Source organism: Haliotis rufescens, unplaced genomic scaffold (assembly GCF_023055435.1).
Source record: "Haliotis rufescens isolate VD_foot unplaced genomic scaffold, xgHalRufe1.0.p SCAF_51, whole genome shotgun sequence".
Classification (NCBI taxonomy): domain Eukaryota; kingdom Metazoa; phylum Mollusca; class Gastropoda; order Lepetellida; family Haliotidae; genus Haliotis; species Haliotis rufescens.
The window spans coordinates 841363-868824 of NW_025964235.1; the positions used below are offsets into that span (position 1 = coordinate 841363).

Below are 27462 nucleotides of genomic sequence, written 5' to 3' on the forward strand. Positions count from 1 at the left end.
CATGCGCAAAAGCTGTTACGAGAGTCTTTCCTCTCGTAGTTGATCCGCGATTTCTCATGACATAGTTGTGAAATAGAGGAGATTCATGTAGCAGTTATTTTCCCGCAATATCTAGAAACATTATCAGAGAACAGGTTGGTATATGTTTATTTTCATAGAGTATGACTTCAGCTCAATATTCGGATAATTTACCCACATTTCTGTCACGCGTGGTATGGGCATGATTTCACATTGTTGAATATTTGTGGTTTTATATGTTTATGTGAAATAAATATGTCTATTTCATAAATGACACGTGAATGTTAACACCCAGGACGTCGGCTTTGTGAAATGTACACAGCAGATTCAATATGTTTATAATTCACAACACGAGTTTTGTGGCGGTTGTGGCTCAGTGGTAAAGTGGCAGGGATTACTGTTGCCTCGTGAAACGATAACGCGAGTTCGAATCTTTGCTCGACGATTTCAGATTTCTATTGTTTTGTTTTTTAAAGTGAGTCTATTTATTGCCGTATCTACACAAATGAATTTCATATTTTATAAAAGATTCCAAAAAAATTTTTATGATCATTTTTAGATATATATTTATAGATCAAGTAGATCTCACTTCTTACCTTAATCCAAGCAAATAGCACCGCTTATTAGAGCTGAGTACAGCACTTCCATAAAAACAATAAACAGTTGTTTCCTAAACGAGTTGGTCATGTTGTTAGAAGTATTGACCCCAGCAGTGATAACTGGCCAGATGCCCATTGTGTAATTCCTATTCTTTGAATGACATTGTTATGTACTTGTTACAACTGCTGCTCAATACATGCAATAAACAGTGTTTGTGCTTATATTCAGGTTGGTATTAATGCTATCCAAAGTGTGCAGTGAGGCCGTCTTATTGTTGATAGTCATTTTGGAGACATAAATGCGAAGTTAAATAATGCGAGCAAAGACCTCTCGCATTTTTTGCATTTAATTCACGCTCGCGTTAATTTAAAAAAATTAAAGTATCTGATTATCCTTATCCAAATTAGTAGTGTAGGTGATTATCATGTAGATATGCACTATAGTATATATCAAACACTAATGTTGTTTTGTTATACCTACTAATTGACTGTGTTTTCTGCCAGGATGTCGAGCAGCGCGTGCACCCAGTGTGGTTGTACCGACATCGACATTGATCAGGCTCGGGGCGATGCAGTCTGTACTAACTGTGGGTCTGTCCTGGAGGACCAGATCATTGTCTCCGAGGTGCAGTTCCAGGAAAACTCAGCAGGGGGTGCCTCAGTTATAGGCCAGTATGTGTCGCAGGATGGTGAGTTCTGCCTTTATTTGGAGGAACTATGGTCTTAGGGGTGTCCCCACTGTCCAAAATAACAGCCTGCCCGTGGCTGGTAACTTTTCTGTCGGACTGCGTGAAATTTTCCTCCATCTGTCAGACTGTCTGGCAGATAATTTTAGGACTACTGACGTATTAGGTTTTATTATAACTCCTCATAAATTTCAAGTAGTTGTTTCCATTATTTCAACTGAATCAAGATGCAATTTGTGACTTATTTTTTTCGATTTTTCAATATTTACAATGTCTGAATGTGGGCAGGTTACTTTGAAGATGGGCAGGCAACATTTATGGATCACCATCACTAAACAACATGCTACATCTGATTGCACAATACCATTAGAATAAGCCAATCTTAACAGATCATATGAATCATATGTGATGTAGGCCTATTGTGACCCTCCTAATATTTTGCTATACATGGAAACAATATTTTAAGCTTAAATTGTTAACCTTGTATTTTTCAACACTTGTTTTCAATTTATTTCTAACCAGGAACCAAGTCTCAGGGTCTGGGAGGATTTCATCATGGCTTTGCCAGGGAGTCTCGGACCATGACACTTCAGAACGGTAACTTAACCTTTGTTGCCAGTTTTAAGTGTAAATATTAACTTCAATAACAATACAAAAGAGCCTTGGGGGTAACAAGATCAAGTGTATTTAATGACATGAACTTGACAACATGACACGCACGTTATTTCTTGGTAAAAGGAGGGAGAGTATGATATAATGAGTATTCGGTGTCACAACTGTAATCACAAGGGTCAGTCTGCTGCGAGTTCAACTCCAAGCATAGTTGTAGCCACCTATCACTGTGGGGAGCTTTGACTAGTGGCAGCGATAGTATAGAGTAAACATTATCAGAAGGAATTATCTCCCCTTGACCTGGTCAATAATGGGGTTACTTTCCCAGAACATTGAATTGTCATTAAGCCATAGTAAAATACAAAGGAGTATCTACATAGTTGAACATACTGGTAAACATGGAAGATGGGAAAACAGACGTGCATCGTGATCCAGCTGAGTACGAATGAGTGGCACAGTCCAGTTATTTCCATGGATACATGAACACTGATGACGGTTTACATCTTCACAGTTAGGGAGCAGTCATTTAGATAAGTAAAAATAATGAACTGTATTCTTTGGAAACTAATCTGCAAGAAAAGGCCAATTATTATTTTTGCGAGGTATAGGTTATTTGTTTTCAGTAAATCAGCAGCTTGAGATTCCTGTTTTAGAAAACATTCCTTGTGAGAGAGTGGCATCATCACCTGGATAAGCATGTACATTTACAATACATCACTTCTTTGTAAAGGTAAGAAAAAGATCCAGCAGCTTGGTGCCCAGATGAAGCTGAACCAACACTGCATCGACACGGCCTTCAACTTCTTCAAGATGGCCGTCACCAAGAGGCTTACTCGGGGACGCAAGACGAATAATGTCATTGCAGCATGTTTGTATCTGGTGTGCAGAACAGAAGGAACACCTCATATCCTTTGTATTAATATGATATCTATTAATATTCCAGCTATATGACCGTGGTCTGTCATTGATTGACATCATGAGCATCAATTTATGCAACTGAGCATTCTTATGGCAAACATGGGTTGCTGAAGACCTATTCTCTACCCGGATCTTTATGGGGTTTAACATCGAGTTCAAGATTATTGTACTAACGATGTGTGTGTGTGTCTGCCTCATATGGTCAAACCACCGACTGTCCCCTCTCTGGGCACATGCTCTATCCTGTCTCCATAGGGTGTAACCAGGATGATACGACTTTTATTAAATACACATAAACCATGTTAAGTATTGTGAATCCTGGCTGAAACACTGTTACCATGGTTACTGTGTGTCCTTGTCATTATGTTCCTTATCTGCAGTACATATGTTGCTGGACTTCAGTGATTTGTTACAGGTTAGTACAATGTTTTATTCATGAGTACACAATGTCCAGCCCACTATTAGTGTCCCCAGTAATGATTTTTCTGCAATATTGAACAGTGCTTTATTCATCAAAAGAAACCTATGATTGTGGGTTCGATTCCCGGTTATGTTTCTAGGTTTGTCAGCACCATACCCGTGCTCGTGGGTTTCACCGAAGTGGTAAACGTCTGAGACCTTCATCACTTCGGTCTTAATTTCAATTCATTCACAATTTGCAATTCTACTTAATAATACTATTTATTCTTTTCCAACAGACAAATGTTTACTCCCTTGGTAGGACCTATCTGGCCATTTCCAAAGAATTGTGCATCAATATCCCAGCCATAGGTGAGTGTCCTTCTCTTCCTCCACACACCTGGGCCCACTTGCACAGAACAATCTTAGTTACAATCGATCTTAGGTGGCTACAATCAACTTTACAATCACCCTACAATTGTCCTATTCCACTTGCACAAACCGATCTTAACGCGATTGTAAGACGGCTTGGATTTAAGATCGCGATCTTAACTAAGATTGAAATCTTCAATGGTGGAGGTACAAATATCTTAAACTAGACTCCTGTCTATGGTTGTCTGCAAACGCGCAAATCTTGCTGCGCATACAACGTGTAGAACCGGTTACGACATACAACACGTACCTCCCTCCACGCACCTTGCACAGTTGAAAGGTCTCAACTATTTGAAGGAAACTATAATTAGAATGTTGGCATATAGATTTAGTGACATTCTTATTATGAAAGTAAAAAAAGAAAATAATAATAGATCTCTATGTCCAAATAACATAACAGGTAAATGTATGATCGTCATCTATTTGGGGGAGCTTTCCGTAAAATCCTAAATACATGTATATCCTTCATGTTTTAGTTTTGCCGCTATTACAAAGGATGTTATGACAACCTTTTCAAAACACAGTAAGACGGGAGATTTCAAGAATGCATGTACGGGAAATAAGAATAATGTTTCAAGAAAGAAGTTGTTTAATATATATTCATTTGGTATTAATTATATTTTTTAAAAAGTGTGAATTTTACTTTTGCTATTTATGGGATATTTTACACAAATTTCAAATGTCTCATCATGTGTATTTGCTTGTTTGATGAATATTTGTATTAGTTTCTTATAAATTCAGATATTACAACCGCTCGTGACTGTCCCACTCGATTTTGGATATAAACGTATGATTTTGCACTTCAACTTGTGTTTACTTGTAGATTATTTAATGATAAACTAAAGACAAAATAACTGACACGAATGTGACCCAAAAGATATACAAGGGGAGCTCGGCGGTTCTACAACATTAATACACTAACTGGGCAAGGAAGATTCTACGATACTTATACAAAGGGAAACCACTCCCATCTAGAATATAAACTATGATTAGCTGCCCTTGATTTATCTTAAAGGTCACGGACGTTACAAATCGCTTGCAGGCGACTTAGGTTTTATCCTTCCCTTGACAAGGTATGTTGTTTTAGACTTCTTTCAGCATTGACACGGGTGGGAATAGTACTTTTAACTATCGACTCGATAGTTATGTGGTTCACTATCGCAATTAACGATATTTTTTACGTTAAATCTGTGGTGCGGTCTTCGTGTTGTTGAAGTGTCGATTCGAATCATAAAATCTAACAAAATAAATAGGCAGTGTTTGATCGTAAAGCAGATTATTAATGTGAAACTGGCCCTGTCTTGCACGCCATTTTGTCAGGGACTACAACGATCTTAGCTACTTAAGATTGGTCTGGACCAATTGTAAGTTTCGATTGTAGCTTACAATGATCTTAACCTACAATCGCTTTGTGCAAGTGGATGACAATTGTAGCGTAAAGCCTAAGATCGCGATCTTAAGGATTTACAATAATTGTAGCGCTAAGATCGCTTTGTGCAAGTGGACCCTGGACAGTGAGAACTGTACTGGCTTGCATCACAGGCACCTGACAACTCCGGCCATCACTTTCATGTCAACCCTTGCATCACAGGCACCTGACAACTCCGGCCATCACTTTCATGTCAACCCTTGCTTCACCAGACCTCCATTGATTGTCATCAGAAGCATGGGTGGTCCAGTAATCTAAGGCACCTCAATTTGCTGTGCTGAGGTGTGTCCTTTGGGCATTTCAGAAACTTATGGTTGTGGGTTTGAATCCTGGTTGGCTCCAATAATGTTTCTAGGTCTGTCAGCGCTATACCCATGCTCGTGGGTTTCACCAAAGTGGTAAATGTCTGAGACCTGCATCACTTCAGGCTTTCTCCAATGTAAAGCTGACATGCTGTGATATAACTGGAATTCTGTTCAAAAGCAGTGCTAAATACAACTCACTCACTATAGCATATCGAAAGAGGCAACTAAGGTGGACTTTATGAGCTGGTTAATGGCAGGTTACCATACCCCAGTGATGGGACAGTGCTCAGTCTCCGTTCCCCCAGCCCAGAGTTGTTTTTTAACATGCTGCTGTGATGCAACTGCAGTTATTGCTGACTGCAGAGTAGACAAGACCAAAACAAACATCAATTCAATGACAATACTTTGGTAATGTATCTTTTGATATTTTAAATTCAAATGAAGCAAGGTTTGCGAGAAGTGTTAAAGAAAATTCAGTTTGTGTTTTGATTGAACAAACACTAGTATCCAGTTGTTGAGGTGAAGTGAAATGGAATTAAGGTCGCATTCAAGATTATTGCACTGGCAAGATGCATGCGTGTGTGTGTGTGGCTGCTTTTGCTAATGCCGATATAGTTCTAGCCCACTGAGATACCATGCCACAGTTTCACATGGAAACCCCATTCAGATACATTCTATTGACTCCAAACCGACCTGTCCAGTTTTATCCCCTTCATTCCAGATAGCCAGGCAGTACCATTGTTTTTTTTGTATAACACGGATAGCTTCGAACCACCATCCTTCCGCTCTCCAGGCAGACAGTCTATCCCCAAGACCGCAGAGGTTGTTTCACTTACAACTACTTAGTTCATGGTCAGCACCATTCCTGAGCTCATCAGTTTCACCAATAAGAATCTTGAGGCCTCACGCCTGTGTTTGGCACACATGCTGTGATGAAACTTACACACTTTACCAAGCAGCATAAAACCCAACTCACTCTCATTCACAGTCTTGGATCGTAGCACTAGTGCCAGGAGTGCACCTGATCTAAGCAGCGCTAGAAATTGGCACTAGTCCTAAAGTCTTTTCCAAACTGCCCAATAGTTAAGGTATCATAAGGACCAGTAGAAATTTGACCTTCTTAAGGGTTTTGCTATATGTTCTCATAATAAGGACTAGTGGACTAAAACTGTTAGTTTCTATCGCTGTTAAGTTGTCTTTGTCTGGGTCTTTGACAGCAAGATGAAGTCACCTGGGTTCCATTTATATATTTATTAGAGAAAACACGTAAAAAAGTCTCAATAAAAAAATCTTTATTTCTCATATACTAACAAATCAGTAGTACAGTCTATCAGGGTTTTAACCTTCAGGGATAAACTTGACTTCTGTTGATATTTTCACTGGACGTAGGTCATGTAGGTAACAACTTCAAAATGATTGTCGTTTCAAAACATAATTCTTTTGAAGGACAGGGTAGGTTGGGTAAAATATGAGGGCTTGTATAATCATTCCCCATTTCTCATGGCCTGATTGTCGACTAATTGGCCATATGTGATCAATGACAAAACAAAATGCCTCTCAAATGTAATTGGTGCTCTGAGAAAAGGAACAGGATTGTTCAGCGCTTATCATGATTACCAACATGGAACACAAAATAACAAATACTAGGAAGCATAGCAGCATGCACACACCTTACCATCTCAGTCATTTACTGGGGTAGAGCCCAGTCTGTGCCAAACTTGGCTTTTGGCATCATTTTTAGTAAATTTTAATATTATCAAACAAACTATTATTTGTCGATGTTAATAGACCAAAATGATTTTCACTAGACTCGGGCTACGGCCTAGTGGCTAAAGTTGCAGACTGACAACTTCTGTGTTTTCATACAACAGTTCAAGTGTTGGATGAAATGTATTTTGTTGCTATTATCATGAACCAAGACTCAACTTTTGAATTTGTATAACTTCTATACCTTAAGACTAAGGTCATTATGATTCATATTGACCCCTCTTCCGGATGCAATATTCATGATTTGTGACATTCAAAATATCCAGGTCTCTAAGTAATTATGGCACTGTTTGAAATATATCTTGTAATCAGGTAATATGCATACAGTTACTAAGTATCACACAGTGTCTTACGAGGTCTAGTGTCCAGCACTAGGCCACCCAATGAATGTGTCGATGCTGCAACACGGAAGCAGGTACTTCATAAAGTCTCTAACCAACAGTAAACAGTCTGCTGCAAGCCATTTCAACAACATTAATAGCAGATGAGACATCAGGGGCAACACATGGACATCACATTAATAGTAATACCCTGGGACAATACTTGAGGGGCACCTGCACAACAAAGTAACTTGCAGACATTTATACATGAAACAGGAACATGTGAAGCCCATGCTGGGGACGGTGACTGATCCTCATTGTACTGAACCTATTGGAGACAGGGGGACTGGTTTTGGTCTATTTGTGCACTTACATCTTACATCTCCCTGCAATTCTCTCACAAAAACTGTTTGAAGGGTTCCTTGTCATGACCCTTATGGTAAAAGTTGAAGATTTAGGGGGTACCTAGATTCAAATACTACCATACGACCTCAAGGCCACTCCCCCATAGATTTCGAACACTTAACCATTATAAAGCTTGATAGTGCTGAATAGTGCTAGCTTCTGATACTGCTTGTTGCTAACTGATCACTGTGCATGCTCAGATCTTCTGCACAATGATGGACACAATGATAAATTAGAGCAGGATTGCCAGGCACTGTACTAAAGAGATTCAGAAATACTTGATATTCAATAGATCTTACCACTTTATGGGTAGACACAAGGAGCTACATCCATCTAGTCTGCAATTCACTTCAGACCAGTTTATGCAATTTAAAAACACTACTGGTCCTTTCAGCTAGGCATGCCCTATAGAGCAGTGTTGAAGCCTGTATGTATATTATATCTTAAGGTATGATAGATGGTTAGTTATTCTTCTAATGGCAAGCGATTGTCAGCAGTAGAATATAAGCTCTGGTATCTGTCCCCCCTGCACCCCAGTCCCATTTGTGCTATCCGAGGAACACTGGAACTGAAATGTGACCTTGCCACACTGCATCTCCGCAAGTCCCTCTTGACCAAAGTAGCTGAGCTCGGCACCGTCCAACACCGCGCTGGCCGTGTAATAGATATCTGGCTCTACCTGGATTGGGTTGTCAAATATCACAGGAAATGTGTTACTCGATCCATCAGATTTAAATCGGGTTAAATTTTGACCAAGAATTAGACCATTTCTTTTCAGTTCTATTTTGACTTGATACCCCGAGGCCCCATTGCTGGAGCCATACAGTCCAAATCCAGCTACAAAGACTCTGCGATCAACTGCAAACTGGATGCTGTCGCAACGCCCCCTGTACCTCCACTGGTTGCTGCGATAAGCAGAAGACTGAAACCGGTGAACCCTATACTGCTCAAGTCCTTTGCGATGTTTTCTGTTGAAGGGAAGCTTAGGTTTCACACGAGCAGTGAAATGAAGAAAAAGATCATTGGTTTCTTCTAGTGTGAGTATTCTGGACTGTGCTGGCCCATTTGCAAACTCCTCAATCGTCATAGCTGGCATGCGGATCAGATTGAGACAAGACCCTAGCACCAAGCGACAGTTATCTGGAGTTACATCCTGTTCCTGACGTCGACATTCGGCTTCAGCCCAGCGGGACACAGCAGAGAAGATATGGATTTCTTGAGCATTTAAGGTTTCCCGACTGAGTATAGTTTCAAGGGTCTTATAATCTATGTCTGTGAACCCGTCAGACTTTAGGGCTTCCTCTGCCTGAGCATCTATAACCTCCCAACATCTCTGCATAAGTTCCACCTCTTCAAACAGGCGACCTTGGCTCAGAAGGACACAAGCGTTGCGAGCACTGAGACTCGTCTCAAGGAAACGGACACAAGCCTTGGCTAGATGAGGAACTATGTACTTCTTGGCAGCGTACAGAGTCGACAGAACAATGTCAGCTTCAAGTTTAATTTCATCACAGTAGAGATACCTGCAACAAGACAAGTTCATTTGTAGGAATTCACAGTTCATCAATACCATGCCTTACAAATCATCTTTAAGTAACACATTGATGGGTTTTCTTTTTAGCAATGTCATGAAATGTGAAATGGTCAGATGTGAACAGGTATCATGGTGAACGTCGTGAAGGGATTTACTGAAGTACCATAGATGCTGCTTCTTTGCATGATCTTGAATTTCACATGGCTTTCACTTCCCTCATACAGGAATCATTCATTTCTGATGTCAGAAAATGCCTTTATTGCTTAAACCTCATTGGTGAATTTCTGATTTAATTCTAAACATTTTACATTACATCTCAGTATTTAGTGCCTAGATCTATTTTGGACAGGACCAAAATGCACAAGTGTACAAGAGCTGTGATAGACTGACATGCAAAAATTTATCAACATCCATTCCTAAGGGTGCATTTTTCTCAGCACTTGCTCAAACCATGAAATGTAGAAAATATGCATCATAAGTAACAGAATCCCTGGACTGTGTATACCTTCAACAGCTGTCTACATACTGGTACATGAAGTGCTGCAGATTGCTCAAACCTGGCTGTATCATGCCTATACTTAATAGGCTAGGCTTGGCATGGGGCAGTCGGGAAGCCTAGTGGTTAAAGCGTTCGCTCGTCACGCCAAAGACCCGGGGACGATTCCCGACATGGGTACAATGTGTGAAGCTCAATTTCTGGTGTCCCCTGCCGTGATATGGCTGGAATATTGCTGTAAGCGGCGTAAAACCATACTCACTCACTCACTGATAGGCTTGGTCCATATTTTCACATGTAATTCGTCATTAAGCATGTTAAGCATCCAAAGAGATAATGAAGAATTGTACATAAATTTAGAATGATCAAATCTGTGCCGAACTGCTGAATCTACTAAAAGCCCTAACTTGATAGTAACTTGTCATCATTTACATTACAGTTTAGTATTAAGATGTAGAATCTGTAAACTCAAGTTACTAGAAAAGACTTATACTGACTAAAGTTGTAGACTGGAGAACTCAAGCTACCACCTTACCTGAGCAGGTTCCTAAAAGCTACTGGCTCTACATCAGGGATGATTATTTCCTCAGTCTTGTCAGCAAGGCCTCCAAAGAACATTGCAAAAAACACTGAGCTTCCTGTAGCAAGTACATACTTATGGGCAGGTATTTTCTCAACCACTGGTTCAGTTCCAACTACAAAATGGATGTCAGCCATGAGAGGATTGTTGAACATGACTGCATTTCTCTCTCGCACTGAAGTCTGTGTGGCTTGCCAGTTGTGTTCCTCGCTCTGTTTGGATGTAGGGAGGGGTTGGGGTGGGGGTGGCGGGGTGCGGCGGCTATTGGACACTGGTTGCCAGGAGATGGGGGGAAGGCAGTCAGGGGACCGGGTTTCAACAGACACTGGGGGTTGGGAGTTAAAGTTGGATGGAACTTCCTGATTTACTTCATCATCATCCTTGAGACGAGAAGCAATGCAGGACTTCATGGCCATTTTGGGTAGATGTCAATCCAGCCAAGCTGAAACAAGGATGCAGTTCATACCATTAATATTAGATAGGAGAACATAATCAGCTTAAATGAGATTATTAATGTGACATTCTGTTTCAAAGAAGGGCTTTCTCCTAGCCTGACGTCTGCATAGCTTTGTGCAGACATTTAGACTTAGTGGCTAAAGTGAAACATTGTCACAAGTATTTGGGCAAGCAACACCTGCAAGATTAAATGCATAAAACGACCACCAGGACCAATAAACAAGAAGAGGCTTCAATGTTTAGATTTATTTACATTTATGCATTGAATGTAATATTTAACATACCACTGAATTTCAGAAAATATGGACTTTTAAGACGACCCCATTTTTTTTTTTTTTAAAGTTGCGTTTTTTAAATATTTTATCTGTCTACGTCCCTGGTCTTTTTATAGTCTCTTTCGTACAAGAGCAAAGTCCAGAAACGACCTCTGCTACCCCTGTGGAAAATGGAATAGCAATTCGTTCCAAAACTTCAAATAATGACCAAGTAGTTCCAATCATTCAGAATTATATTAAATAAGTCCATTTAGTGCGTTTTGGAATGCCGAAAAGTGTCACTAACCTTTCTGTAGACAGAGTGGCTAATGGTTCCACAACATACATTCAAAATCATGACATAAGTGTTATATGATTTTGTTGTCTGCAAGAACTGAAGCTTGACCTGTCAAGTTCTAACCATTTTCAGTACCGTAGTCAGAGGAAACTATTTTGTGAGAACTATAAGATAATAGAATACTTACGCTTTTGAGAATGTTGTTTGACCTCTTTTTCTGTGATTTTGAAAGGGTTCGACACACGCAAGATGTTTTCCCCCCACAACTTTCCTGTTTACGTCTTTCACATCCCCCGACTGCGTATCCCATAATGTAGTCTAAGGGAGACAACCAGGGAAACGCGTTATATACCACTAGTGGTACTTCTATTGCACGAAGCGTCATTCAGTCGGCGTGTTTAGCGCATACACTATATAACATATTTCTGATATTTGTCACATTATATTCAAGTTTCTTGAAATCGCCACTGTGGCGATAAACAATACAAACAGGCTTTTTCTAACGAAAAATATGGACATAAAAAATGCAGTGAAACTGAAACATTGCTGCTATTTGGAAGAGAAAAAAACCCGATGTAGGCGCGGCTCTTATAACAGGAATGATATTTACAGTGGTTCATTAAGATGTTTGACATCATTCCGTGTCTTACTTGAGTATGTCGACCAAATGACACTGAGGAGAAGTCCTCTTTACAAAGTTCTCGGATTTTGGACAGTTTGGCTTGAAATACACTACTGAAAAACTAGGAACGATGTCTGTGAACGCGAATAGAGTGATGGCTATTATAAGTAAAATAAATACAGTTGGATAAATGATGGATGCAACACATGTACCTAGATACACGTTTAAGAGATTATGTTTGATGGTTTCGTGCTGTTTTCCGGAATTTTAAGCATTTTAACTGTGGACCGTTTCTTCTGCTGGGATCACTGAAATACTCCAGTCTTGATGCGAAGCCCGTCAGTCAGTTGCATATTGGAATCTTTGAATTGATAATTGCCGCAAATTCAACCAGAATACTAGCACGTCACTGCTACGGACGTCACCATTTTATGCGTGGCTGATAAATGAAGATTACAAGACCAAGATTGTTAACTATAAGCATGTACTGTTATTTATTATTGCTGAGTTAGAAAACCTACTTTGGCTGAAGGTGTAAGCAACGCGAAATCATTGATGTCTACACAAAGGCTTCAGGTAGAACGTACGTGTGATTGAAACATTCGTAAAATATATCAGTGGGGCTCAACTCCGCTGGACTCGCTGTCTTGTCCCAGTGTTAGGTGTTGTTTTGTTCGGCCTAATTACAGTGTTATCACATGTATACGAAAACCACCAATATGGTTAAAATATTTAAAGAAAAAGTCGACTGAACATGTATTGCCTGACAGTGGAACATTCTGGGTAGCTATCAATCATATTTCAGATATGCCTTCATATATACAGGTTAGGCCAGGATTCTTCTCTTCGGTGTTCAGATTTTGTCACACACAAAAAATAGGTTGTAGGTCGATATATAAAAAACAACATATGCAATTTTAGATGTTTGTTTTGATTTCCTTCAAATGTTGAGTAGGTTGGGAAAAGATGGGGGCAGGAGGAATAGTGATTCGTAATAGTTTGTTGTGTTTTACAGTTTTCAAGATACATTTCAGCAGGTTTGAATAACAGTATTTGTAATAAAGTATTTAAATGGAGACAGAAAATAGCATTTTAAAAAAACGAACATTTTACTTAGTTCTGGTCGGCAGAATAAAAAAAAGCCCACTGCTTTTCATTTAATTATTCCCATTACAGTTTTTGGGTCTGTGGATTCGTCAATCACATTTTAAGCAAAAGTCTGGCCTTTGTAGCGAATAGTTGACAGGCGTGTGTAAGGCAGTTGGGTATCCTTGTTGTTACAAGCGTTGGCTCATTTTGGGTACAGTATGTGAACCGCGAAATGCAGAGATACTTCTACATTGGGGGAAGAATCATAAGAGACTCCCTGGTAGATTCGTCAGCTTACCGTTATACGTTTCTTGACTCACGACTGAACTCCCCGACTTCCTTCCAGATCCCTGCCTGTACGTGAGCCGGTTTGCCCACAAGTTGGAGTTCGGGGACAAGACGCACGAGGTGTCCATGACGGCCCTGAGGCTGGTGCAGAGGATGAAGAGAGACTGGATGCACACGGGGAGACGCCCGTCGGGCCTGTGTGGGGCAGGTGAGCACCTGGCTTGTCATGCTGCAAGTCACCTGTTGTTCATGGCTAAGGCTTTCTGTTGCTGGTTCGCCCAGCCCAGAGCAGAGGGGTTCGACTGTCAAGAGGTTCATGCCTTGACATCGCGCCTCAGGGCTATGGTTTGCCTGGTCCACATTTGACAATATTCAGGTCTCCCTGATATATACTACTGAAAAGAAATAAAAGAACACCCGATTGTTTGATATGACTATAGTTAATGTGTCATGTCATGGCAGACTAACTTAGTCATATTGTTAATATGAAAAAAATGGGTGTTGTTTAACACCTTTTGAGTAATATAGATGGAATATTGTGTTAACTACCTGCACTCACTCCTGTATTGACTGAAGTGGACTTGAGCATACAGGTACCAGTGGTTTCAAGTACAACTGGTTGTGTAGAGTTGCATCCCTTTCAGATACAAGGATCCTCTGATTGTGGGTTTGAATCCCAGATTCACCCTAGTTATGATCTCTGGTCTCATGCTTGGGTTTCCCAATCTGTGTGAATCACTAGGATGATATACCGGTTTGTTTCTGTCCTCTGTTACAGGTTTAGTCCACACAATGCAACAAGCAAGAGAGGTCGCTTTTAAGTGAGTGAGTGAATATGATTTTACACCGCTTTTAGCAGGTTTTTTTTAGCAATATCATGGCAGGGGCTTCATCATGGGCTTCATACATATTACCCATGTCGGGAACCAAACCTGGTTTAACCACTAGGCTACCCAAGAGCCCCTCTCTTTTGTGACAATTCAACTGTAGAACATTCTGAATTATTCAGTGTGTCATATTTCTGTCAGAAGATTTTCTTCAAAGGTCCCATGTTGTTAATGGAACAGACTGGAGTTTGTCAAACCATATTTCCTCTTCCTATAGGGGTCAGTGAGGTAGCCCAGTGGTTTAAGTATTCACTTCCCCACATGGGTTCAATATCTTCTTGTGTCCCCCGCCGTGATGTTGCTGGAATATATCCTTAAAACGGCGTAAAACCAAACTCACTCACTTCTCTTCCTTCCAAAGTTAGACCCATCATAAATAATGTTTTATTTTTATAATTTTTCAGCTATCCTTGTGGCAGCAAGAATGCACAATTTTAGCCGCACAGTTCGAGATTTGATCAGAGTCGTCAAAGTTTGTGAAACCACAATTAGGAAACGGTAATTACTGACTTATTATTTAAGCATGTCTTGGAAGAAATTTGTCCATTTCAGTGTCCTAGTTGACCATCATTTTTGTAATACATGTACATGTATACAAATTTTTTTAATTTTCTACTTTAAAAAAAAAAAAAAATCTCTTTTACTGAAAATAGCCACCATTACATGTAGCCCCCTACATCCCTAGGTGACTGGGGGTAGTGGGGCATTTTCAAATTCTGTTTGAGAACATGTGAAATTAGCCTGTAATTAATCCAGTGCAGATGTTTACAGACTGACTGAATTCTCGGACACAGCATCGAGTCAGCTTACCATTGACGAGTTCATCAAGATAGACCTGGAGGAGGAGCATGACCCACCCTGCTACACGGAGAGCAAGCGCAAGGCCAAGCTGGCACACGTAGGTCTGGGGGAAGGGATACATGGGGGTAAGGGTAAGCACAGGTGCACTGACATAGGACTATAGATCCATGGGGGTAGGGGGAAGTGGGTAGGGGATGAGCACAGGTACTCCACCTGTAGACTGTGAAACATGTGGGACGTAGACTGTGAAACATGTGGGATGTAGACTGTGAAACATGTGGGATGTAGACTGTGAAACATATGGGACGTTGACTGTGAAACATGTGGGATGTAGACTGTGAAACATATGTGACGTAGACTGTGAAACATGCGGGCCGTAGTCTGAAACATGTGGGATGTAGACTGTCAAACATGTGGGATGTAGACTGTGAAACATATGGGATGTAGACTGTGAAACATATGGGACGTAGACTGTGAAACATGTGGGATGTAGACTGTGAAACATATGGGACGTAGACTGTGAAACATGTGGGACGTAGACTATGAAACATGTGGGATGTAGACTGTGAAACATGTGGGATGTAGACTGTGAAACATGTGGGACGTAGACTGTGAAACATGTAGGACGTAGACTGTGAAACATGTGGGATGTAGACTGTCAAACATGTGGGATGTAGACTGTCAAACATGTGGGATGTAGACTGTGAAACATATGGGATGTAGACTGTGAAACATATGGGACGTAGACTGTGAAACATGTGGGATGTAGACTGTGAAACATATGGGATGTAGACTGTGAAACATATGGGACGTAGACTGTGAAACATGTGGGACGTAGACTATGAAACATGTGGGATGTAGACTGTGAAACATGTGGGATGTAGACTGTGAAACATGTGGGACGTAGACTGTGAAACATGTAGGACGTAGACTGTGAAACATGTGGGACGTAGACTGTGAAACATGTGGGACGTAGACTGTGAAACATGTGGGATGTAGACTGTGAAACATGTGGGATGTAGACTGTGAAACATATGGGACGTAGACTGAAACATTTGGGATGCAGACTGTGAAACATGTGGGATGTAGACTGTGAAACATGTGGGATGTAGACTGTGAAACATGTGGGACGTAGACTGTGAAACATGTGGGATGTAGACTGTGAAACATGTGGGATGTAGACTGTGAAACATGTGGGACGTAGACTGAAACATGTGGGATGTAGACTGTGAAACATGTGGGACGTAGACTGTGAAACATGTGGGATGTAGACTGTGAAACATGTGGGATGTAGACTGTGAAACATGTGGGACGTAGACTGAAACATGTGGGATGTAGACTGTGAAACATGTGGGATGTAGACTGTGAAACATGTGGGATGTAGACTGTGAAACATGTAGGATGTAGACTGTGAAACATGTGGGACGTAGACTGAAACATGTGGGATGTAGACTGTGAAACATGTGGGATGTAGACTGTGAAACATGTGGGATGTAGACTGTGAAACATGTGGGATGTAGACTGTGAAACATGTGGGACGTAGACTGTCAAACATGTGGGATGTAGACTGTCAAACATGTGGGATGTAGACTGTCAAACATGTGGGATGTAGACTGTGAAACATGTGGGACGTAGACTGTCAAACATGTGGGATGTAGACTGTCAAACACCTGGGATGTAGACTGTCAAACATGTGGGATGTAGACTGTGAAACATGTGGGATGTAGACTGTGAAAGCGTGATGCATGTTTCCCTTCTCCACAGTTGGAAGAACACAACAAGTTCAGTGATCTCACGGCGGAGGTGAGCAGCCTCCAGAATGAAATTGAGAAGTCTCTCGAGCCGAGAAAACCCAGAGGAATATTTGCATCATACTCAAGTGAGATTAAGCTTTATTACCATTACACCTATGAAATAGTAAACAAATTAAAAACAGTTTGTGGCCGATTTCAGTGTAAAAGAAATTTTAGAGAAAATCACAGCCACAGAACACAGCTATGACACAACTGGACTGACTTTCGTCTACCTCTTAAAACCTGATATACTCACTTAAAATGGTGACTGAGGCCATTTTCCTCTTCTTTCCCCCAACTGAAGATGCATCATCAATTAATACTAACACATTTGACATTCAGAAATGGGAGACAAATGTGAAGAGAATGACGACGTAGTAGCCGCCAGTAACTACCTCGCGGAGGAGGCGGTGAAAGACGCAACAATCGACCTACTGGATGTTGGAGAGGCTGGTGACGTGAAGGACAAGACCTCGGTGTCACAAGGACGTCGGCTGGACGGGGAGGAGGGACCGGAGGTGGCCAAGGTAGAGTCTGACAAGTTGCAGAGTCTCACACGCCGAGAAGCGCTGACAGCGAAAGGGTTAACGCCATCGGCTGCCAGTCTGGGCATCAAGGAGGTGGTGGAGGAATGTATGAAGGAGGACGATGACTCAGGTGGGTGAGGGACAGAAACACCAAGTTTCAGATTTTGACCAGAAAATCCAAATTATGAGGACACGAGATAATTTACGTTTTATGAATTTGATCCACTAAGCCTTATAAATGAACAGTGTCGTGTTCAACCTAGAGATCTTAGTGCTAAGGTGATTGTAACTCCTATACTCTAACATGAGCTTACGATAGTCTTAGCGCTAAGATCACTTTGTGGAACAGGGCCTAGGAGGTAACCGCTATATGACCAGTGAATGACCTCTCCTCCAAATGCTTAATCTTTGAACTTTGTTTCTCTTCAGAGTCTGTAGTTATAGATATGGGAGGGGAATTGGACTTAGAAGGCATCAATGATGAAGAACTGGACTGGGTGAGTGTACCCCTTTCTTTATGGGGGAGATGGGTAGCCCTGTGGTTAAAGCGTTTGCTCACAGACCATATATTGGTGTATGGTCCCTGATTTACTCACCACACCACAAAGGAGACAATTTGTTAATATTATTTTTGTTCACCTCTGCTATTCTATTGCTGGAATATTGCTAACATATGTGCAAAGGCCGCTCACTCAATTCCATTCCATTTACACCTTGTTATTCTCCACTACTGGTACGCCTGAGCCGTGAGGGGTTCTGCCACTCTTTTCAGACTAAAATAAAATGTAGACGTATTTACTGGCTGCAGGATGATACTGTTGTATGTGTTAATGAGTCTGACCAGACAGGAAATAGTCTGAAGATGATGAGCCATTCTGTGAAGGTTACCTGTTTACTGTCTGTAGTTAACGCTGACATGTTGTGTGTAGATGATTCTGACTGAGGAGGAGGTGCGGGTGAAGACGATGGTGTGGATGAAGGCCAATGAAGACTACCTGAAGGAGCAGAAAGGTGGGACACAGTCAGTTTGGTGTAGACACATTCATGTTGAAGTGTTTCAGAGACCTAACACAACATGTTGAATTTGATTGTTGTTTAACACTGCACTCCAGCATTATGTAAATAATCGAGTCTGGACCAGACAGTCCAGTGATTGACAAGAGCATTGATCCACACAATTGGGATACGATGACATGCATCAACCAAGCCAGCGAGCCTGACCACCTGATCACGTTAGTCGCCTCTTACGGCAAGCAAAGGTGCCTGTTACGACAAGCATGAGTTGCTGGTTGGATCTTCACCTTACGAACATCATCCTAATCATTATCACAGTGTAGCGGAGAAGGAGTGGCAGAAGTAACATTGGCATCAGAGTTCTCAGATCACACGCAATAAATCACTTTTCATGGCTGCAATTTTCAGCATTCTTCTGTATTATTCTTGTGAGTTCACAGCACTGATGTCATTTAATATACTCATACAACAGATACTGTGGCAACGTATGAAAGTTTTATGTGGTAAATGTTTGTTTAGCAATTAAAGTTTAATTGACGATGACGGAATTAGATATGGAGAACATATGTCATGTGTTTTTAACAAACAAATCCAGGTGTGCATTGTTGGTTTGACATTTATTTTATTCGGTCATCACTGCACTCTTACCAAAACATGTAATCACATGGGAAAGACTGAAATTTGTGAGAGCCACTGATTACCCAACGGTTTAACCAACTCTGTGGTATTGTGAAGGCTGTTATTGTGAGGGGCGACTATTTGAAAGTGGAAAGGGACATTTTGACAAAAGAAAAAATGTCAAAATCTGATCTTGAAGTTTGCTGTAATTAGCAGGTATGTGTATAGTTAGGTGGTTATGTGGGGTGAGGTTGCTGGTCTGGCAGTGTATGTGCTGAACGCCATGCCTTGTTGCACGATCCCACAGATCAGGTCTATTCATGAGTGGTTTTCCTCTGTTGCAGAGAAGGCGGAAAGGAAGAAGCGGGAGGAAGAGGAGGAGGCGCTGAAACCAGAGAAGAAGGTAAGATGCTATAGGAGAGTGAGTGAGTGGGTTCTATGGTGTCACGTCAGCCTGTGGTCAGTCAAGTTCTGGATGAATACAGTCAGCCAGGTCACCACGAATGAGTTAGGGACCTAATCGTCTTGGGATTCCCAGTATGGATCTGTGATTGTGTGACACACAGGTTCTAGAGAAAAGCACAGCTACACAACAAGATATGACAAAACTAATGTGATTGTGTAAAATGACAAAAACGTTTTGTTGAAAGGAAGTATTTTACCTAAATCTTGATCAGCAAACAGTTAATCTAGCTTGATGTGAGGTGTAGTTTTCAACTGCTGTGTCATGGAAACATTTAGAACAAAACTATCTCTTGATATTCCAGAAAAAGCGTACCTACAAGAAACGTCCACAACAAACAGGGGAAGCCTCCAGTGCCAGAGAGGCCTTGGCTAAGATGTTATTAGAAAAGAAACTGTCAAACAAGATTAACTACGATGTTCTGAATGATCTCAACTGTAAGGCCATGAAGACCGAGTCCTCGACGAAGCTAGGCCCGGAGGTGGAGCCCCCTCCCCCCACTGATGTTGCCACCCCCGAGGTGAAGGTTTCCAAGTCAATACTCAATAGGTAGGGGGATATAAATGTTTTATTGCATCTTTCCCACAGTGGAGGGAATATATGGAGAATCTCACCCTAGTGTCTGTTGATATGGTGGTGGGTGTACTATCATGCAGATAGACCTTGTTTTTGATTCTCTGGGTACGTTGATGATGTCGTCTCTGTTTCAGATTTAAGAGATCAAGTGTTAACTTTGATGTGAAACGTGAAGCTCAAGAGGTAGGCACATTACTTTCTTTGTATTTCAGCCACCATCATATGGATGGAATATTGCTGACAACCAAAAATGTCAATATTTGAGGAAGTAGATCAGTCGATCAGTACACAGGACACACGCTTTTCCTGCAACGGACGTGGTATCTAATCTTGGCAGGGACAGCAGCAGGCCAGAAGTGTCTATCACTTCCTTGTCAACATGAGTTAGAGACTGAACCAGGGGAATTGTCCTTCTGTTCTCTGTTTAATTGTAACCAAATGCTCAGCCTTGAATAAACAAGTTTTAGATAAATCGTGAGAGCTTAGCTGTCATGTCAAGGGAGGGATGTGTGTTTGATGTAACAAGCCTCTCAAACAATGTATTCAGTACAGGGATTTGATGAAGCTATGTATAATACATTGGTTTTTCTAGTTGTATTTCTTGTTTTTGAGGTTGTGAGTTTGTATGAGTTTTGTTCCACTGCAGGACCCAGACACAAAGCGGGTGAAGTTCTCCGAGGACACGGATGTCAAGCCAGAGGTTGTCATAGAGAGTGGACCCATACAGTACGAGGCGAAAGGTGGGAGTGGGATTACTTGGGAGTGTTTGGTGGAGGATTTCGGGGGAACTGTGGGAAGGATTCTGGCGTGTCCTGGAAGCTGGTAGAAAGCATCGAGGACATCATGTCACATTGAATTCAATAGGAGCAGTATACCATTGTATCAAGAGTGGAAATTTATTTGTAGAAATATTTAACACTCACTAACTGTTTAACACTCTCAATAATGTGAGATTTCTGTTCTGTCAAGGAACTTGACTCTATTGGTCTTCTTGACTGTTTTATCTTTGTTTCTTTGTTTGTTCATCTCAAGCCAGCTGCCCCCCTCCTTACTCCTGACTTTAAGCTCCAGCTCCAGTAATTGCTTCACCTGATTAATAGTGTAATATTCCCTTTCCCACACGACACAAGTTATTATGTTTCTTCTTAGCGAGACAATTGTGACTAGGGCCAGAGTAAAGAGAATGTATCCTGTTGTGGATGACCCTGTTGTGGATGTTGCAGATTCTGCTGGGGTGTACAATGTTGATGGAGAGGAGGAAGGGGATTATGAGGAAGACGACTTCGGGGATGAGGAAAATGTCAGTGCAGCCCAACTCCTCGGACATGATGCAGGTAATGGGAGATACAGGTGTCTTTGAACAGGTGTCGTTATCCAGGTTCATTAGACAGGTGTCAATAAACAGGTGTACAACATTTCGGGAACTGTCTTGTACACCAGAAACACGTACCAGTGATGTGTGACAATTATTCCTGTTCTGTGAGCATATCCTAGTATGACACAGTCACATCAAATATTATCATGTAACATCATGCTGTCCAGTAAATCGACTTTGATGCGTTTGGACAGTGACTGCCCACTCAAATAGATTATATGAATAATAATAATAATATGTGTTTAATATTTCCTTAGATAACTACACTGTTTTGGTGTCTACATGTCCAACAATGACAAAGAGTGTAGGAGTCAATGTTGTATTTATTTACATTTAGTAAGCCTTTGACTTGTCTGTGGACAACTAAATACAAAAACCTTTGTTTTCTATCAGTTGAATATGCAGGGTTGGGCAGACAAGTATTGTTTGATACCATGTCTCACTCAACAGGTGCCCTTTGAGATCAGTATTGTTTGATACCATGTCTCACTCAACAGGTGCCCTTTGAGATCAGTATTGTTGATACCATGTCTCACTCAACAGGTGCCCTTAGAGATCAGTATTGTTTGATACCATGTCTCACTCAACAGGTGCCCTTTGAGATCAGTATTGTTGATACCATGTCTCACTCAACAGGTGCCCTTAGAGATCAGTATTGTTGATACCTTGTCTCACTCAGCAGGTGCCCTTAGAGATCAGTATTGTTGATACTATGTCTCACTCAACAGGTGCCCTTAGAGATCAGTATTGTTGATACCATGTCTCACTCAGCAGGTGCCCTTAGAGATCAGTATTGTTGCTACCATGTCTCACTCAGCAGGTGCCCTTAGAGATCAGTATTGTTGATACCATGTCTCACTCAGCAGGTGCCCTTAGAGATCAGTATTGTTGCTACCATGTCTCACTAAACATGTGCCCTTAGAGATCAGTATTGTTGATACCATGTCTCACTCAGCAGGTGCCCTTAGATCAGTATTGTTGATACCATGTCTCACCCAACAGGAGCCCTTAGAGACAAGTATTGTTTGATACCATGTCTCACTCAACAGGTGCCCTTAGAGATCAATATTGTTGATACCATGTCTCACTCAGCAGGTGCCCTTAGAAATCAGTATTGTTGATACCATGTCTCACTCAACAGGTGCCCTTAGATCAGTATTGTTGATACCATGTCTCACTCAACATGTGCCCTTAGATCAGTATTGTTGATACCATGTCTCACTCAACAGGTGCCCTTAGAGATCAGTATTGTTGATACCATGTCTCACTCAACATGTGCCCTTAGAGATCAGTATTGTTGATACCATGTCTCACTCAACATGTGCCCTTAGAGATCAGTATTGTTGATACCATGTCTCACTCAGCAGGTGCCCTTAGATCAGTATTGTTTGGTTTTTCAGATCGAGGCTATGAGGAAGAACAAGATGAATACTATTTGGATGATGACTGACACAAAGAGTGCGGTTCTTTTCTTCTTTCTGTGATACGAACAAAATGTTGTCAGGTCAACAGTTTCCGACCTGAACAAGCAGCTGGTCAAGAGAGAACCTATCCCAAGTGCTATGCCCTGCTTAGAGGGGGACCGCCATTGGGCATCCATCACTGGACTTCCATGTTTGCCACATTCACTTCCGATTGTGGATGTTGTCGTTGATGTCACCGCTACTTGCATCCAGTCATGGACATCGACATCAGGGATCAAGGCAGCTGTTGTAATCTACCATGACTGTCAACCTAGTCTGATGTTAGGGATGTGCAATGTGCTACTCACACAGGGTGTCAGGTTACAGAACTACCTCACGTTCCAGGCTCTGACTGATGCCAGCAAATAACCTGCAGTTTGATTGGCCATACCACAACTTCCATGACCCTTTGAATTCCATACCACCACATACTATATCACTACCCTGTCAATTCCATACCACCACATACCATGTCACTACCCTGTCAATTCCATACCACCACATACCATGTCACTACCCTGTCAATACCATACCACCACATACCATGTCACTACTCTGTCAATTCCATGTCACTACTCTGTCATTATCATACCATGTCACTATTCTGTCAATACCATACCACCACATACCATGTCACTACTCTGTCAATTCCATGTCACTACTCTGTCATTATCATACCATGTCACTATTCTGTCAATACCATACCACCACATACCATGTCACTACTCAATTCCATACTACCATATCATACCACACCACCATTAGATCACTACCCTGATCATACCATGCCATGCCTCTGTTAACCCCCCACCACTGCACTGCAGTATGGATGAGCCCGCTGTTGACACCAACCAGGTCATGGCCTTGTTTCCTACAGAACAATGACCACTAAAACAGCTGTGAACAGAGATGGCATCAATTTGTACTGCCATGACCTCCTCCCACTGCTTCCATGAACCAGACGGCCTTGTGAGCTTCGTCAGCTGACATAGGTCAAGTTAAGTGACAAATCTACCGTATTTCATCTTTTAGATGTACAGGCATCTATTTCATTTCTGTAAGCCGTTGACCTTGGGTATGTCAGAGCCCAACGTCTATTGTGTTTAATGTTGGCACAATGGTAGCACTTTACCTTACCAAATCCCACATTCTACAGTTAAACAAAGGCTACTTTTGCAGGATAGGGTTATACTAATTATATTAATCACCAAGATATCACAGTATTAAAGACCTGGTGTCTAATAGAGGCCCGGGTTCTATTTTTGGACAAACCAAATGACCTGGAATCAATTTCAGTCTGGCATTGTATTGAAGACATTGTCTAATAGAGGAAGTACGGTATTTTATGAATAAACTAATCGTCTCGTCTCCTGTACTCCTGTCTGGTGGACAAATGACAGCAGTTGATCATGACCCATAATTGTAAAATTGAGATCTGAATTGTCTGTCATCTAATTGTAGATTGTCCAAAAATTGAGAGGACAGGATTTGATGGAGGTTTGGTATATAAAGATGAGGACTTTATAAATGATGTCATGATGTAGAATAGCAACACCCTCCCTGTGGGGCCAGTGAGTTTTTTGTGGTAATGGTCCTTTTAGGTGTTAGGATATTCGTTTATTTGAAAACATTGTGTTTATTACCTCGCTGTTTGAAGACATTGGGCATTTTATGGAAGGATGTTATGTGTGTAAAGAAAAATAGATTCATCAGAATAGACTGTAATAAGAATTCTAAAGGTGATGTAGCACAAGAGCTACCATGTGTCCAAGAAAGAACACTCGGAGACCATCGCCCTGCTGTCCATGCATAAGGACCCTCCTCAAAATACCAACATGGCTGAAGTATGCAGGATATGTGAGACGTTCATGGGCATGACGAAGTAATTAAGATGGACTACCAAATAAACAGTAATAGTCCATTTCATGCTTCAGAGTCAGGCATGCTTAGCTCTTGTCGCCTCTAGCCCTACCAGCCTGCACACTGGCGATATATACTCACTACCAAAAGAAACACAAACCATAGAAACATAGAGAGAAGTATGGACGTTAAGATGATATGTTTCCAGTATGTACCACTTAATGCAAAACTAACAATCAGTCAAGTGTTTCCACAGAGTGTCTTTATTCTTATCACAATATGCTGCATGTAATTCCCAAACTTTACATGCTAATCCTGCATGAGACAAATGGAGCATCTCTAATCATGGATCTATGACGTAACATGCGATGCGTTTATAAGCGTTGGTTCACACAACATACCAGTATGTTCGTTTGTGCATCGAACCAATCTAATGTCTCTTGAATATGAGTACTTCTTAATTTTTTAACCAAAATGTATGGTATTCGCGTTTCTTTTGGTAATGACTATATGTACACACTGCGGTACTGGTTGGTGTGGTAGCCTAGTGCCACATCAAGACCTGGGTTTGATTCTCCACATGGTATGGCCAATGTTTAAAGTTTATTAAGCTCATGGGCAGTCATGATATAATGGGACAATTGCTACAGGCAGCATAAAAGCTCACTCACCCATTGCAGCAGTTTATCAATATACCCAAGTGATGACACAGTCACTTTAGTGATGACTTGCTTCATAGGGACATGAAATGATAACGTAATTGTAATTGAAAACAAAATACTTAAAGAATGAACTTGGAGGATCATGAAATCTTTCATAATAGAGAACAAATGGCTGTTTCATGAATTAACAACTTTTGATTTCAGTGCCACAGTATCTATTGGTTTTGTTTTAGACACCACAATGATATTATTGTATACACATTGCTGATTTTGGCTCACTGAAGTTGTGAAAATGATTAAATAAATATGAATAAGACTGTATCCTTTGTTATTTCTTCGGGGCGGTCAAGTAGGAAGTGGTTAAAGTGTTTGCTTGTCATAACAAAGCACTGAGCAGTATCATGTCTGCATCTTGCTGGCTTACCTCCTGCCAATTGTTCCATTGGTTACATTGCTTGCAAAGAAGCCCATAAGGATGTGATGCCATATTAACAGGAAGACAAAGGTGATGATATGTAAAAGTGTTGACATAAACGTGATGACATACAGGTGTTGACATAAACGTGATGACATATATAAACGTGATGACATAAAGAAGACATAAGTATGATGACATAAAGGTGATGACATACAAACGTGATGACATATATAAACGTGATGACATACAAACGTGATGACATAAAGGTGATGACAAAGGTGAAGACATACATATGATGACATAAAGGTGAAGACATAAACGTGATGACATAAAGGTGAAGACAAAGACATAAATATGATGACATAAAGGTGAAGACATAAGTATGATGACAGAAAGGTGAAGACATAAAGATGATGACAGAAAGGTGAAGACATAAACGCGATGACATAAAGGTGAAGACAAACGTGATGACATAAAGGTGAAGACATAAACGTGATGACAAAGGTGAAGACAAACGTGATGACATAAAGGTGAAGACATAAATATGATGACATAAAGGTGAAGACATAAGTATGATGACAGAAAGGTGAAGACATAAAGATGATGACATAAAGGTGAAGACATAAAGATGATGACATAAAGGTGAAGACATAAGTATGATGACATAAAGGTGAAGACATAAAAGTGATGACGGAAAGATGAAGACATAAAGATGATGACATACAAACGTGATGACATAAACGTGATGCGATATGAACGTGATGACAAATGTAAAGGCATATAAAGGTGACGACATATAACAGTGAAGACATAAACGTGAAGACAACATGTCATTCGTTGTTCATTAGGTTACAGACGGTTTTGTGTGACTTGGTTCCAAGAATAAACTGACAGCTGATGTTTCCTCTCGTGTGCCTGAAACTAACATATGTTTACATTCTCGCAGAGAAGAGACGACATCAAATCTATAGAATAATCTACCAGTACCAGAACATCCGGTTCTGACGCAATTCAAAATTGTATTATTGAATTGTAAACAACGACTATTATTCTGAAGCGGTCGTTTTATCCTTGTGTGAATATCGTTAGTTTGTTTGTTGTTTAACGCCACACTCAGCAATATTCCAGCTGTATGACGGCAGTCTGTAAATAATCGAGTCTGGACCAGACAATCCAGTGATTGTCATCACGAGCATCCATCCACGTTATTTGGATACGATGACAAGCATCAATCAAGTCAGTGATCCTGACCACACGATCAGGTAAATCGCCTTTTACGGCAAGCATGGGTTGACCTATTCCACCCGTGTTAATATCTTTAGTTCAGTGCAGTTACGTCATCTAAATGTTTACATTGTCCATGGACATTGTTGTGGATTACCATGTCACCAAAACGCAGCTGATAGTGTTGTACAATATATCCTAACTATATGCCTATTACACAGAATCGCGTTACGGTAAATTTATAAACATTAAAACAAATGATATCGCACAATAT

General features: G+C 40.9%; 2 protein-coding genes across 2 annotated transcripts; one reads left to right on the top strand and one right to left on the bottom strand.

Annotated features, from left to right (window-relative positions):
• On the top strand, positions 1-25862 carry LOC124140672 (transcription factor IIIB 90 kDa subunit-like). The gene is made up of 19 exons (XM_046508355.2): positions 1-134; positions 1122-1306; positions 1826-1900; positions 2646-2819; positions 3217-3248; positions 3532-3604; positions 13566-13715; positions 14799-14892; positions 15166-15292; positions 16960-17074; positions 17331-17645; positions 17945-18012; positions 18445-18526; positions 19492-19550; positions 19915-20159; positions 20321-20369; positions 20833-20926; positions 21410-21520; positions 22962-25862. Exons 2-19 carry the CDS (start codon positions 1123-1125, stop codon positions 23009-23011), a joined length of 2097 nt encoding a protein of 698 aa, XP_046364311.2. The 5' UTR covers positions 1-134; position 1122; the 3' UTR covers positions 23012-25862.
• On the bottom strand, positions 6676-11826 carry LOC124140677 (BTB/POZ domain-containing protein 6-B-like). Its single transcript, XM_046508366.2, has 3 exons — positions 11696-11826; positions 10456-10942; positions 6676-9413 (listed from the first exon to the last, which is right to left on the bottom strand). Exons 2-3 carry the CDS (start codon positions 10914-10916, stop codon positions 8381-8383), a joined length of 1494 nt encoding a protein of 497 aa, XP_046364322.2. The 5' UTR covers positions 10917-10942; positions 11696-11826; the 3' UTR covers positions 6676-8380.
• Positions 25863-27462: the final 1600 nt, after the last annotated feature.